Source organism: Marmota flaviventris, chromosome 2, assembly GCF_047511675.1.
Source record: "Marmota flaviventris isolate mMarFla1 chromosome 2, mMarFla1.hap1, whole genome shotgun sequence".
Classification (NCBI taxonomy): Eukaryota; Metazoa; Chordata; class Mammalia; order Rodentia; family Sciuridae; genus Marmota; species Marmota flaviventris.
In genome coordinates, this window is record NC_092499.1 from 103,005,741 (window position 1) to 103,020,173 (window position 14,433).

Genomic DNA, 14,433 nt, shown 5'->3' on the forward strand with positions numbered 1-14,433 from the left:
GTGGAAATGTAAAATGCACCCTGTATGGAAAACACTATGGAGCTTCCTTCAAAAATTAAAAACAGAAGTGCCAGATAATATGGCAATCTCACTTCTGGGTATATATCTAAAGGAAATAAAATCATTATATCACAGAGATGTCTGTACTCCTATGGTGACTGCTGCATTATTCATAGTAGCAAAGATATGGAAATAACCTAGATGCCCATCAAAGGATGAAAAGAGTGTGATACATATACAATGGAATATTAGCCTTTAAAAAGAAGGAAATCTTACCATTTGCAACAATATGAATGAACTCTGAGGACATTATGCTGAATGAAATAAGTCAGTCCCAGAAGAGCAAATACTGCATGATCCCACTTATAGGAGGTATCTAAAATAATAAACTGAAGCAGAGAATAGAATGGTGGTTATCAGGGGTCAGGGGAGAGGCAAGTGAGGAATTGTTTAATAGGTATAAAGTTTCAGTTATACAAGATGAATTCAAGTTCTAGAGATCTGCTGTGTAATACAATGCCTATAGTTAATAGTACTATATTATACACTGAAGAATTTAAGAGGTTAAATCACAAGCAAAGTGTTTTTACTTCTTTCCAAAAAATAGGGGACAGGAGGACACTTTTGGCAGTGAGGAATGTGTTTAATATCCTGATTGTGGTGATGCTGTCTCAGGTCTATGCATACGATTAAACACTTTAAATTGTATATATTAAATGTATGCAGCTTTTAGTCTATGAACTATACCACAATAAGGTAATTAAAATTTTTAAAATTCAAATAAATATCCTTGATTAAAGAAAAAAGGAATATTGTTCAGCATCAAAACTGTGTTGGGCTGGGGATATAACTCAGTTGATAGAGTGCTTGCCTTGTATGCACTAGGGCCTGTGTTCAATCCCCAGCACCACAAAAACAAACAACAATAACAACAAACTATGTTGTTACACTGCATGTACATTAAAAGAAAGGTGACTGCAATGTGTGGTGTACCAGTGCTTAACTCTGAGTATAAAAGCAGCATGAGATGCAAAGCAATGTAATAACAACAATGCAGAAAAGTTACACCAAAGAGCAAAAGAGCCCAAAGAACTGTTGGCGATTTCATAGTATTCTGTAAATAACTGCTCAGTAATTTCTTCGTATTTTTAATACCTTAGAATGTTAATCAAGCATATTTAGGTATTTTATATTTGTGAGAGATGGCATTTAAAATACAGAGGGCACCATGTCCATTTAACATACTAATAACAAAGTAATTCTTAAAAGCCAAGCACAATGTGCTAGTGGCTTATTTCTAACTTATTCTTATTTGCCTGGAAGAGCTAAAAATAACATCTGTTTCATTGGCCCTAGTGGGAAAAAAATTTTTTTTGAATAGCCTTTTTGGTTTTGTGGTAACATCTCTAATTCAAAAGTGGTGCTGAGGGCCTGGGGATGTGGCTCAAGAGGTAGCGCGCTCGCCTGGCATGCGCGCGGCCCGGGTTCGATCCTCAGCACCACATACAAACAAAGATGTTGTGTCCACCAATAACTAAAAAATAAATATTAAAAAATTCTCTCTCTTTTTCTCTCTCTCTCTCTTTAAAAAAAAAAGTGGTGCTGAACTTCTTTGTCAAAAGTGGTGCTAAGTTTCAAGCAATAGGCAAGAGGCACATTCAGGCTAGCACATGAGAAATAATAAGAAGATTTTAAAGTATAATTTAAAAAACTTTTAATCTCTTACATTTATAAATTTTGAGTTTTAATTCCATACTACTTATCTCATATTGTTTTTTTGGTATACTTTGGCTTTTAAAGAATTTGTCCAGGTTGGGGATATAGCTCAGAGGTCAAGTGTTTGCTAAGCATGTACAAGGCCCTGGGTTTGACACTCAGCACCACCAAAAAAAAAAAAAAAAAAAAAAAAAAATCCATTTTAGCTAAGTTGTTACAATCATTAGCATAAGGTTGTTCATAATACTACCTTATCATTTCTTAAATGTGTGCATGATGGGTCCTACTCTCACTCCTGATATTAGTCATTTCTCCCTCTTACTATTATTTCAGATAGCTATGATGTATCAATTTTAGTGCATTGATTTCCTCTACTTTTTGTCCATTTTCTGTTTCACTGATTTCTACTCCGATTTCCTTCCTTTTCCTTTTTTTGGGGAGGTGGGGTGGGGTGGGACTGGGGGTTGAATCAATATCTCAAGTGTGCTAGGCAAGTCCTCTACCTCAGAGCTACATCCCAAGCCCTTTTTCATTTTTTTATTTTGAGATCACAGACTTGCTGATCACAGTCAGGCTAGCCTTGAACTAGAGATCCTCCTGCCTCAGTCCCCCAAGTAGCTGAGATTACAGACATACACACCACACTTAGCCAACTGACAGGCAACCCCAGCTGATTGTGCACCTTTGAATCTACCTCTATATTCCCCTTACATGCTCCTGGTCAAAGACTGAGGGTTTTAAAGCCCATGACTGGCTTTCTCTAACAGGCAACACTGTTTGAAGGCTCCCCATCGGCTTGCCAGACACTTTCTTAGAGCTGTGCAGTTTAAGGTTCTTTGCACACAACCCTTTCTCCCCGTGCCCTCTCCCCCTACACCTGCCACACACAGGTTCTAGACCTGTATCATGATAAGAAGGCTCTCTCCTCCTGGGCCTCCTCCCTCTTCAACCTCCACAGGTGCTTCCCCAGTAAACCTCTTAGATGTCTAGACCCTTCCCGGTATCTATTTCTTAGAGGTACTAAACCAACACAGGTGGGCTATGTAGGGGCTTGGGGATTTAACCCACACCTTCTGGCTGATTCAGGACATCCTAACCCGAGTAGAACATGGGACATGTACAGTCCCTAGCACAAGGTGGCATCCCATTACCTAAAGATTTCTCTAAATGATGTCCTGGAGATATGTCCTGTTAGAGGGGAACTCTTTTGCTAGACTCATGTTTTAGGCATTTGAGAGATATGGACAAAACAATGCCTACAGGGACAGTGGAGTTGGCTCATTATCACTACATCATATCCGTATTTTACAGAAAGAGATGAGAAAATAAAAGCAGTTAACAAGTAGCTAAAGGTTAAATTTGAAATTCAGAAGGCACTGGGCATGATGGCACACACCTGTAATACTAGCAACTTGTAATACTAGCACTGAGGCAGGAGGATCAAGAGTTAAAAGCCAGGGGCTGGGGATGTGGCTCAAGCGGTAGCGTGCTCGCCTAGCATGCGTGCGGCCCAGGTTCAATCCTCAGCACTATATACAAACAAAGATGTTGCGTCCGCTGAAAACTAAAAAAAAAAAAAATATTAAAATTAAAAAAAAAAAAGAGTTAAAAGCCAGCCTCAGCAACTTTGTGAGGCCCTAAGAAACTCAGTGAGAGCCTATCTCTAAATAAAATACAAAAAAGAGCTGGAGATGTGGCTCAGTGGTGAAGCACCCCTGAGTTCAATCCAGGAAGGAAGGAAGGAAGGAAGGGAGGGAGGAAGGGAGGGAGGGAAATTCAGAAGGCCTCTCTGGTAACTTATAAAAAGGCCTGCATCTCCTGGAGGGGTAGGGAGTATACAACTAAAGCACAAACTCGGAGTGGACAATTAGAGTTACAGAGCTCCAGAATATGGAAGTGCTTAGCCATGGCAAGTGTGTTATGTTAAGGCCAGCACCCTGACACTTGGGATAAGAGGATCTGGGAGGATGACCCCTAGGATTCAGCTCTGCAGGTCCCTACATCCTCACAGCTTGTAGAATAGCCCATCCCTCTCTAATAAGAACTAGCTGTCATTCATGCAGGAAGACTCTCAGAGGCTTATTCCCAAGAAAAAGGGCTTCCTGCCTTAGAAGTTGTCCCCAGTCCTCCCCTGGCTGCCCAGATAATAAGCAATGTTAAATCCTAGAATAACCCAGCTGGGCCAGATAAAAGAGTGAAAGAAATTACATCTTGAAGAAGCTTTAGGAATTAGCTAGCAAGTCCTAGCAAGAGCCGGAGGAATCCCCTTGGCACTAAGATGCTTGATCAAAGAGGCAGAAACATTAAGACTGGATAAGTAAGAATTTGCTGACTTGGAGCACTTGGTCAGGAAAAGGAATTTAATACCCTCTCAAGGACCCTGTGAGATGAGGCAGCCTTGCTGCTAGAGTAGCTCCTAGAAGCCTGAGAAAAGTGAAGGTCTAGGCTGTATCAACTGAAAATGCCTGAGCTGCCTTGGCCAAAGGTAAGGGAAGGAATAAAAAGGCTGAGGGAAGCAGGCATGCTGGAGCTGCCTTATCACTTCAAGCCAAAATACCTACGAGATGCTTATGTTCCACAGGAGCCCCCCCCAAAGGGATACCAATTTACCACAGTCATCAGAAATGCTCTGGTGAGAGGGTCAACAACATCACCAGGAAGTCCAGTGGCGGCTCTCTACTGTATGCCAAGACTGGTGGTAGGAGAGGTAGTCATAGAGCCAGGCTCACTAATAGCCATGAATAAAGATGATTCCCATCTCCTGCTCTCCAGTAATAGAGGCCATGTGGAGGCACGCCACTGTAGCAGCAGGGTCTACAATTATCATAATGACCAGCAAGGTTGGAGGGGCTGTGAAATAGACTTGGTATGCAGGGAATAGAGTGTGGCATTCTTAGAGGGGAAACAGGCAGGTAAGCAATGAAGACACTGCTGAACACCTATACTCATAAGAACACAAGAATAAAAAAGCAGGAGGCTAAGGACAATTTCCCTAATTAAAAAAATAATAATAATAACATGAACCCTTGTTCAGTTCAAAGCCTTTTGAGGTTCTGATATCCAAAACCCACTGAAGAAGTGTCTTAGTCCCTAGGAGGAAGGACTCTGAATTGTGGCAGGAAATGCTTATTTACAGATTCTCCTCTTTCTTCTCCAAAGGGACCTATGGGCTTTTATCTAGGGGAATGTAAGTGGAAAATTAATCCTCAGATTTATTTGAGAATGTTGAAAACAGGATCTGTGTTGATACCAGAGACCCAAAGCACCTCCCCTGTTACAGCAAGGACTTACAGGGACCAAATGAGGAATAAGGAATGGAATCCTGGCTAAAGTCCAGCATATATATGGTGAGTCTACTTGTTCTACGGATCCACCCAAAGATCATCTGGTTCTCAAGTGTATAACTAAAACTGATGTACCTGGCAGTTGGATCTTCCCAACCACCCCAACATTGTCTCCATAGCTTATGGGATGTGTCACACGTAGAAGCCACTGAAACTGTCCTTTCCATGGTTGAGACAGTAAATAAAAACAATATTGATTAGACATGATACCAAAGCACAAGCAACAAAAGAAAAAGCAGATAAACTGATCAGCAAGATTAAAAACTTTTGTGCTTCAAAGGACACATCAATAAAGTAAAAAGACAACTCAGAAGGAAGAAACTATTTGCAAACCATGAATCTGATAAAGGGCTTGCATCTAGAATAAGAACTATGACAACTCAATAATAAAAAGATAGCCCAACTATAAAATGGACAAAGAATGTGAATAGGCATTTTCCCAAAAAAGATATACAACTAGTCAATAAGCAAAGAAAAGATGCTTGACATTGTCAGCCATCAGGGAAATGAAAACCAAAACCACAATCAGATACTACTTCACATCATAAGAAGAACTGTAATCAAAAAGACAGATAATACAAGTGTTGGCAAGGATATGGAGAAATCAGAACCCTCACATGTTGCTGGTAGGAAAATACAATGCTACAGTCTCTATGGTAAAGTTTGGCAGTTCCTCAAGTAATGAGAAACAGAAGTTACCACCTGATCCAGCAATTCTACTCCTAAGTATATACCTAAAGAAAATGAAAACGTGTCCACACAAAAACTTGTATACAAGTGTTCATAGCACCATCACTCATAATAGTCAAAAACTGGAAGCAACCCAGATGTCCATGTTTATCAACTGATCACACACACACACACACACACACACACACACACATTTCACCCATACAATATATTGTTATTTGGCAAGAAAATGAAATATAGTATTGGTACATGCTACAACATGGTTGAACCTTGCAAGGACTCAAATTGTATGATACCATTTATATGAAATGTCCAGAATAGGCAAATCTATACAGACATAAAGTAGACTGGCACTTGCCTGGGGAGGGGAGCAGGTATTGGGGGGAAATGGGAAGTGACAGTTAGTGGATATGGGTTTCTTTATGGAGTGATAAAAATGTTCTAAAATTGGTTTTGGTGATATTTGCACAACCTAGTGACTATGTTAAAAACTATTGAATTGTACACTCTAAGTGGGTGAATTATATGTTATATGTATATATATATGTATTATATCTCAACAAGGCTATTTAAGAAACAATCAAAACAAGTAAAAATATTAAAACCCAGTGGGATGTCAGAGATTAGTGCCACCAGTATACACCAAAACAATAAAAGTGTAGTTCTATAGTATGTCCATTTAATTTCCAGTCTGGTCTCTGCAGAAACCTGATAGACCCTGAGGAATACAAGCAAGCTCAACCAAGTAATAATCCCAGTCACCTGCCAATTCCTGGATACAATGAGTTCAGAGTGGTCTAGCGATAACCATAGACTGTGGTTCAATAGGACCATGGCTGTGTTCCCAGATGTTCTATTTTGGGAGCCCTGAATCTCTAACTCTACCTTTAGAGTCTAAAGCTAGAGGAATAAGAAGCACAAAATCCTTCCAAGGGTCACTGGTAATAATAGTAGATTGGGTCACTTCTACTCATTTGTTCCTGGACCCATGTACACTTGGGGCAAAAAAGACTCATATTTAGAGCTTTGATTTAAAGAATAAAGTATGTCCCAAAGAATGATATTATATATTTTCAGTTTGCTCCAAACTGGTATTCCAGCTATGTCTTTAGTAGGCCATTCCACTGCTGTATGAGGCTGCTAGCTTCTATAGTGTAATAGGGATATGACCAATGAAGACCCCATGGTCAGAGGCTCTCCTATACGTGACTCTCTGTCCACTGGGTTCCCTGGAAAGACAAACTGTTGAGTGGATTTCCAACCCTGGGGATCACACATTCTGAAATTCCCACACAGTTACGTTGCCTTAAGTTCTGTTGACAGGGAAGGCAAACACACACCTAGAAGAGGCACCTACCATGTGTAGGAAAACTACTGGCTCTTTTAGAATGAAAGGAACCCAATTTAGTAAACTTAAAAACTAGTCTAGAGTCATGAGGGTGAATGATCTGAGCTTTCATTTCCTTATAAAGACTCCGTCTGGTTTTGGTATCAGGGTAATGCTAGTTTCATGAACGAATTGGGACATGTTCCTTCCTATTCTGTTTTTGGTAAAGCACTGTGTGGAACTGAATTTATTTCTTAAATGTGTGATAGGAATAAACAAAACTATTTGGGCCTAAATTGTTTTTCTTGGGAAGATCTTTAACATTTTAAAAATATTTATTTATTTATTTATGTATCTTTAGTTTTTTTTTAGGTGGCTACATTAGTTTGTTTTTATGTGGTACCAAGGATCGAACCCAGTGCCTCACACATGTTAGGCGAGCACTCTACCACTGAGCCACCATCCCAGCCCAAGATTTTTAACTTTAAATTCAATTTCTTTAATGGACACAGGACTATTCAGATAATCTACTTCTAAGTAAGTTTTGCAAGTAGCTGTCTTCAATTGGTCCATTTCATTAGAGTATGAAATTTACAAGCACACAGCTGTTCATAGTATCCCTTATTATCCACTTGATGTCTGTAGGATCTGTGATGATGCTACTTTCTAGTTTCCTAAGGTAGAAACTTAGATTAATTAAGAAAATTTTTTCTTTTCTAAATTAAGCATTTAATGCTATACATACCAAGCACTACCTTATCTGAACCTACACATTTTGGTTTTGTATTTTTATTTAATTCTGTTAAAATTTTCTAATTTCCCTTGAGAATTCTTATTTGACCCATAGATTATTCAGAGGTTGTTGTTTAATTTCCAAAAACTTAGGAATTTTCCAGACAGCTTACTGTTATTGATTCCTACTGATAGAGACTATAATTTGCATAATTTTTAATCTTTAAGCATTTTTCAGGTTTGATTTTTGACCCAGATTACTCAGCTAACATTCCCTGAGCACTTGTCTATTATTGGATCGAGAGTCTATTGATATCAATTAGGTAAAACTGATAGTGTTATCAGGACTTGTATTTCTTTGCTGAATCCTTTCAGTCCACTTGTTCTACCAATTACTAAGAGAGAAAGAAGAGGTATGAATTCTCCAAGTATAATAAGGTATTTGTCTATTTATTTTTTTAGTTCTATCATTTATTGCTTTGGGTATTTTGAAGCTTTGTTGTTAGGTACAAATACAGATTTTGTTTTAATGGATTAACCCTTGTTATCATTATATAATAATATCCCTCTTTATTCTTGGTAATTTTCCTTGTTCTGAAGTCTACTCTGTCCAACATCAATATAGCTACTTCAGTTTCTTTTGATTAACTTTTGCATGGGATGTATTTTTGGCAACTTTTAAACTTTAACCTATTTTATTTTATCTAAGTTTTTTCTTTTTTTCAATTTTTTATGAAATTAACAAATATAAATCATATATACTCAGGTGTACATGATTTGATATATATAAACTCTGTGAAATTAATAACACAAACTAATACATCTATTATTACACAGTTAACTATTTTGTATGTATGTGTGTGAATGTGTGGATGTAATGAGAATATTTTAAAATCTACTCTCAGTGCATTTCAAAAAAACAACACAGAATTGTAGCTTATGCCCATCAGTACATTAGATTCTCCAGAACTTTTTCATATTATAGATGAAGGTATCTACCCTTTGACTACCATCTCTTCATTCCCCCCGCCTCTCCAGGTTTATAGTTACAGCATCAAGTTAAGCTCAATACCCTATTACAGCATCATGGCTAAAACTGGAAGTGTACATGCTTTTTATTCTTTTAACTTTTGAAAAAACAGCAATAGCTGAATACCTCTTTAACATGATAAATAACAAAAAGCTGCCCATATTTAATGGAGACATATTGCATGTATTAAAATTGGGAACATTACCATTAAAATTGGGAACAAAAGGGGTTGGGGTTGTGGCTCAGTGGTAGAGTGCTCGACTAGCATGTGAGGTGCACTGAGTTCGATCTTTGGCAATCAATCAATCAATGGGAAAAAAATGGGAACAAGACAAATATTCGTCCATTATTATAACTAAACAATATTTGGCATGGGTAAAGAGAAAAGAATAAGACGTACAAAAAGAACTTTAGTACACTGAAAATACATATATTTGAGTAAAATAATAATAAGTAAATAAGTAAAATAATAACAATAAAAGTGCAAATAAATAAATAACCACTTGGGAGGAATTTTAAAGTTGTCTGCCATGCAGCATATGTGCCAAAAAGGTGATCAAAACCAGACATTATCAAATCTGGAATTTATTCTAGCAAATGAGTAAAACAGAAATTTAGTTTCATTTTTCTCCATATGGCTACCCAATTGATTCAATACCATTTCTTCAAGAATCAAAAATTTCCAGACTGATTTAAAATGCTGTTTTTATGTTGTACTAACTGCAGGAGGTCTTTGTCTAAACAAAAGACAAACAAGCAAACAAAAATGGAAGCAACCTCAGTGCTGTTGGCTGGATCTACAGTAGCAGTGTCTCTGCCTCTGCTTTAGCAATTTCTTCCCTCCTAATTCGCTTTATTAAAACTGAACAAAAAGAAAAAAAATGCCAAATACAGATGAATGGCTTCTGTTTTCCTGAATGAAATCAACAGTGGTACCGTGGTAGACTCCAGAAAGGCTGGAGTTACAGCAATGGTCAGCTTTGCCAAATGCACCCAAGCCTGAGTAAAATGGGATTTAGATGAACCTGGCAACATGGGAGTCACTGGTGATTTGAAAGTATAAGTTAGATCAGAGTTGGTCAACAAGTGCACTGAGGAAGCAGAAATGAAAAGGGCAGACAAGTCTTTCAAGAATGTTGGTCACGGGGGCTGGGGTTGTAGCTCAGTGGTTGAGCGCTTGCCTCGCATGCATGAGGCACTGGGTTCGATCCTTAGCACCACATACATACACACATATGTAAAATAAAGATATTGTGTCCATCTACAACTAAAAAAATATTAAAAAAAAAAAAAAAGAATGTTGGTCATTCGGGTGAACAGAGAAATGAGCCAACAGCTAAGGTAGAAGAGCATTTTGAAGATGATCAAGTGGGAAAAATCCAGCAGAGAGGAAGAGATGACTGCTATTGTCTCTACCACTGCTGGGATGGCACTGCTTCTGGCAACAGATGCAATGAGACACTGTCAGTTTCAGGGCTCTCCCAATGAACCTGAGAAAACTGCTGATTGCAGTGTTTGTCCTAATGGTTTAGGGAGGCAGGAGAGGTACGAGGGCAGTAATGTCCTGAAAAGGTAAATAAGAAGAAATGCATCCACTTATTGATAATTCCTCATTAGCTCTTGCCTGGATCAGTGGATTTAATAAATGATTGGGGAGATCCAAATATTAAATCATCTTGAGAGAAAATATTAAAATCTGGTAAATTAGAACAAGACTGTCATAAGTCTCTAAATCTGTTTTGTTTATTAGAATAAGAACTCAAGTTTTACAATAGTCTTCAGGACTCCTCCCCCCATTTCCTTATATTTTTGTTTTTCATGAGATAAATTGTTCCAGGAAACCTAATTTTAACTTTTTAGAAATTTTTTAGGGCTGGGAATGTAGCTCAGTGGTAAAGCACTTACTGTAGATCCTGGATTCAATCTCTAGTACTGAAAAAAAAATTAAACTCTAGGTAAATTCTAAGATATATTTTAGGATATTATAAATGAGAATTTATAATTCTAATCTATGGAGGAAAAAACCTTTTTTTCTTTTTTAATATAATAGAATACAAAAGAAAAATGACATTATGTCATTTGTAGGAAAATGAATGGAACTTAGACCATTATGTTAAATGAAATAAGCCAAACTCCAAAGGTTTTCTCTTGTATGTGGAAGCTAGAAAGGAAAAAGGAAAAGAACGGTGGGGGTAGGTATCTAATGAAAATCAAAAGAAGATCAGTAGAGAAAAGGGTCCTGGAGGTGGGAGGAAGGGAGGCAGGAGGAATTGCTGGGGATTGATACTGGCCAAATTATATTGTTACATGGTTTGCATGTACGAATATGTACCAACAAATCTCATCAATATGTACAACTATAATGCCCCAATAAAAAATGTGAAAAGAAAAAAATAAAATAAAATACATACTTACTCTGAATAGTATTTCTTCATTCCACTTTGGATTCAAAGACTAGAAGATAATAAACATAGTATATATAACTATTTTTTGTCATATAAAATTAAAGCAAAGTTCATTAAAAACATTTTATAATACCACTAAATCTGACCTTTTTAACGGTTTTCGTTTGCACACTTGCAAAAATTCCATTCATTGGGTCATATAACGTCACTCTCACATAAGGATCACTGTTGAAATTCAAAAAAAGGAAAAAGCTTTAATTGCTGCTTAGCCCAACCTCAGGCTACCAAATTATCAGATTCACACTTTTCTTTGCTAACAATTTCTACAATTATTTCCTACACTTAAAAGTCAGGGTTCCATATATATAGGGATAACAATTATAGTTATATCTTGTTAAGAAGCTTAAGGACCATGTTAGTAGACCATAGTCAAAGAATTAGAGAGAAAACTTTTTTTTTTTTTAAGATGGACACAATATCTTTACTTGTCTCATATGTGTGAGGCAAGTGCTCTACCACTGAGTTACAAGGCTGGGGATATAGCTCAGTCAGCAGAGTGTTTGCCTTGCAGGCACAAGGCCCTGGGTTCAATCCCCAGCACCACAAAAAAAAAAAAAAAAAAAAAAACTGAGAGAAAACCTTTTAATCAGTGGTCTAATGATTTATAAACTTTAGATTTTTGAAATTTTGTTTAATTTTTATTATATTCCCTTTTCTTTTGGGTTAAGATGGTTAATTTACATACTCATTCCTTAAAATATTGCCCCAGAAAAATGGGAGTTCATAACCCACTTGAATCAAATGTATGAAATATGATATATCAAGAGCTATGTAATGTTTTGAACAACTAATAAAAAAAAAAAATTGCCCCAGCATCCCGTTCTCTATTTTCCCTTTCCAATCTCATCCATAGTTTTTACTTCTAACTATATACTATCAAATATAAATATAAAATGTAAATATAAATCACAAATCTCAGCCCACCTAGACATTTCCACCTGGACAATCTACTGTTTACTTAAGAGTCTGCCATATTTCATTGGCTTTTTTATTATATTACTATTGAATTCATTGTAAGTTATTTCTATATTATGGATTAAAGTCTTTGTCAGATATATACTTTGTTTTTATTGTGACTGGAACATTTAACATGAGATCTTGCCTGAGATTTTTAAGTGCACAACACATTACTGTTAACAAGGCACAATGTGGCACAGCAGATCCCTAGAACTTATTCATCTTGTTTGACCAGAGCATTATGTCAGTTAATTAATTCCAATTCTACCTCCCTACATCCCTTAACAACTATTACTCCACTCTTGGATCTGATAAAGCTCACTATTTTTGATATCTGATGTAAGTGGAATCAGGCAGTACTTGTCTTTCTGCAACAGGTTTATTCCACTTAGCATACTATAACTAACTTTGTATCTTGCAGCCTTGCTAAATTAACTTATTAGTTTTTTTTTAGAGCTTTTTTTTTTTTTTTTTTTTTTTGGTACCAGGGATTGAACTCAGGGGCACTCGACCACTGAGCCACATCCCCAGCCCTATTTTGTACTTTATTTAGAGCAGGGACTCCTGAGTTGCTTAGCACCTTGCTTTTGCTGAGGCTGGCTTTGATCCTCCTGATCATAATCCTTCTGCCTCAGCCTCCTGAGTCACTGGGATTCTAGGCATGAGCCACCATGTCCTGGGTCTTACAGCTTTTTTGTACATTTCTCGGTTTTTTCTGCAGGTACAATCTTGTCTACACATCAACATAATTTTATTCTTTCTTTTCAACGTGTATGTATTCCTTTATCCTTTCTTCTTGCCACATTACATAGCTAGGATATCAGTGCAGTGCTAAACAGTGAGAGCAGACAACGTCTTTATTCCTGAGTTTAGGTAGAAAACATTCAGACTATTACTAGTAAGTATGTTGTTACATATTGGTTTTCTCACAGATATCCTTACTCAGGTTTAGGACATTCTCATCTTTTTGTAGTTTTCTGAGTTTCTATCATGAGAATATATTGAATTTTGTTGAGATTCTTTTTCCACTTGAAATGATCTTGTCTTTTTTTTTCCTACTCTATTTATACAATGAACTAAACTGATTAATTTTCAAATATTAAAGCAATTTTATGTCTTATCTTAATTTGCTGAGTTATTTCTTTAAATCATGAATGGGTGTTAGATTTTGTTTAATACATGTTCCACACCAATTGAAATAATCATGTGTTTTTTCTTCTTTACTATATTAATATGATAAATTATAGTTATTGATTTTTTTATAGTGTTGAACAAACCTTTCATTCTTAGGGGAAAAAATCCTACTTGGTGACATATTGTTACATGTTGATTGATTTTATTTGTTAAAAGTTAAACAAGAATTTCTGCATCTATAGTCATGAGAAATATTGGTCTTTAAGCTTTCTTGTGATGTCTCTGTCTGGTTTTGTGATCAAGATAAAAATGGCCTAACAAAGTTTCCTCTATTTTCTGAAAGAATTTGTGTAGATTTGTATTATTTTTTTCCTTACATGTTTGATAGATATGTTCAGTGAAATCATGTAGGCCTGGATCTTTCCTTGGGGAAGGCTTTTAACAATAAATTCAATTTCTTTAATTAGTAGGGAGCTATCCAATATTTCTAATGCTTCTGTGGTTAATCTTGATAATTTGTGTTTTTCAGGAATTTTGTCTATTTTGTCAAAGTTGCATAACATTCTCTACTGGTATGAAATTGTACAAAATGTTCCTTTTTGTCCTTTTCATTCCCATAGGGTCCACTGCAATGCCCCAGCTTTCATTTCCATTATGGATCATTTGTTCCTTCTTTTTTGGCTTTAAAACAGTCTAGCTAGAGGTTTAAAAATTGTGTTGATATTTTCAAATGACAAGCTCTTGATCTTAATGACTTTGTTCTATAATTGTTTATTTTGTATTTCATTGGTTTCTGTTCTTGTATTCATCGTTTTCTTCCTTCTATTTATTTTGAAATTAATTTGTTCTCTTTTTGCTAATTTCTTCAGGTCAAAACTCAAAACCATACCTGAGACTGGTAATTTATAAAGAACATAAATTTATTTTTCACAGTTGTGGAGACCGGGAACCCAAGATCAAGGTGCCAGTGGGTTTGGAATCAGCTGAGGGCTGATCTCTGCTTCCAAAATAGCGCCTTGTTGCAGCAACCTCTGGAGG

At 36.6% G+C, this 14,433-nt stretch overlaps 1 protein-coding gene across 2 annotated transcripts in view; it reads right to left on the reverse strand.

Moving 5' to 3' along the window:
- The window catches only part of Nedd4 (NEDD4 E3 ubiquitin protein ligase), a 127,031-nt gene that overhangs the window by 92,013 nt on the left and 20,585 nt on the right, over window positions 1-14,433 (reverse strand). Inside the window, exons 3-4 of one of the 2 annotated variants that reach the window (XM_027926139.2) lie at window positions 11,391-11,469; window positions 11,255-11,293 (exon numbers count right to left, since the gene is read on the reverse strand). In XM_027926139.2, the coding sequence (XP_027781940.2) occupies window positions 11,255-11,293; window positions 11,391-11,469 (118 nt within the window). Of the gene's footprint in view, window positions 1-276; window positions 337-11,254; window positions 11,294-11,390; window positions 11,470-14,433 lie in introns of those variants that run through there. The other variant, XM_071608290.1, reaches the window with a different exon arrangement.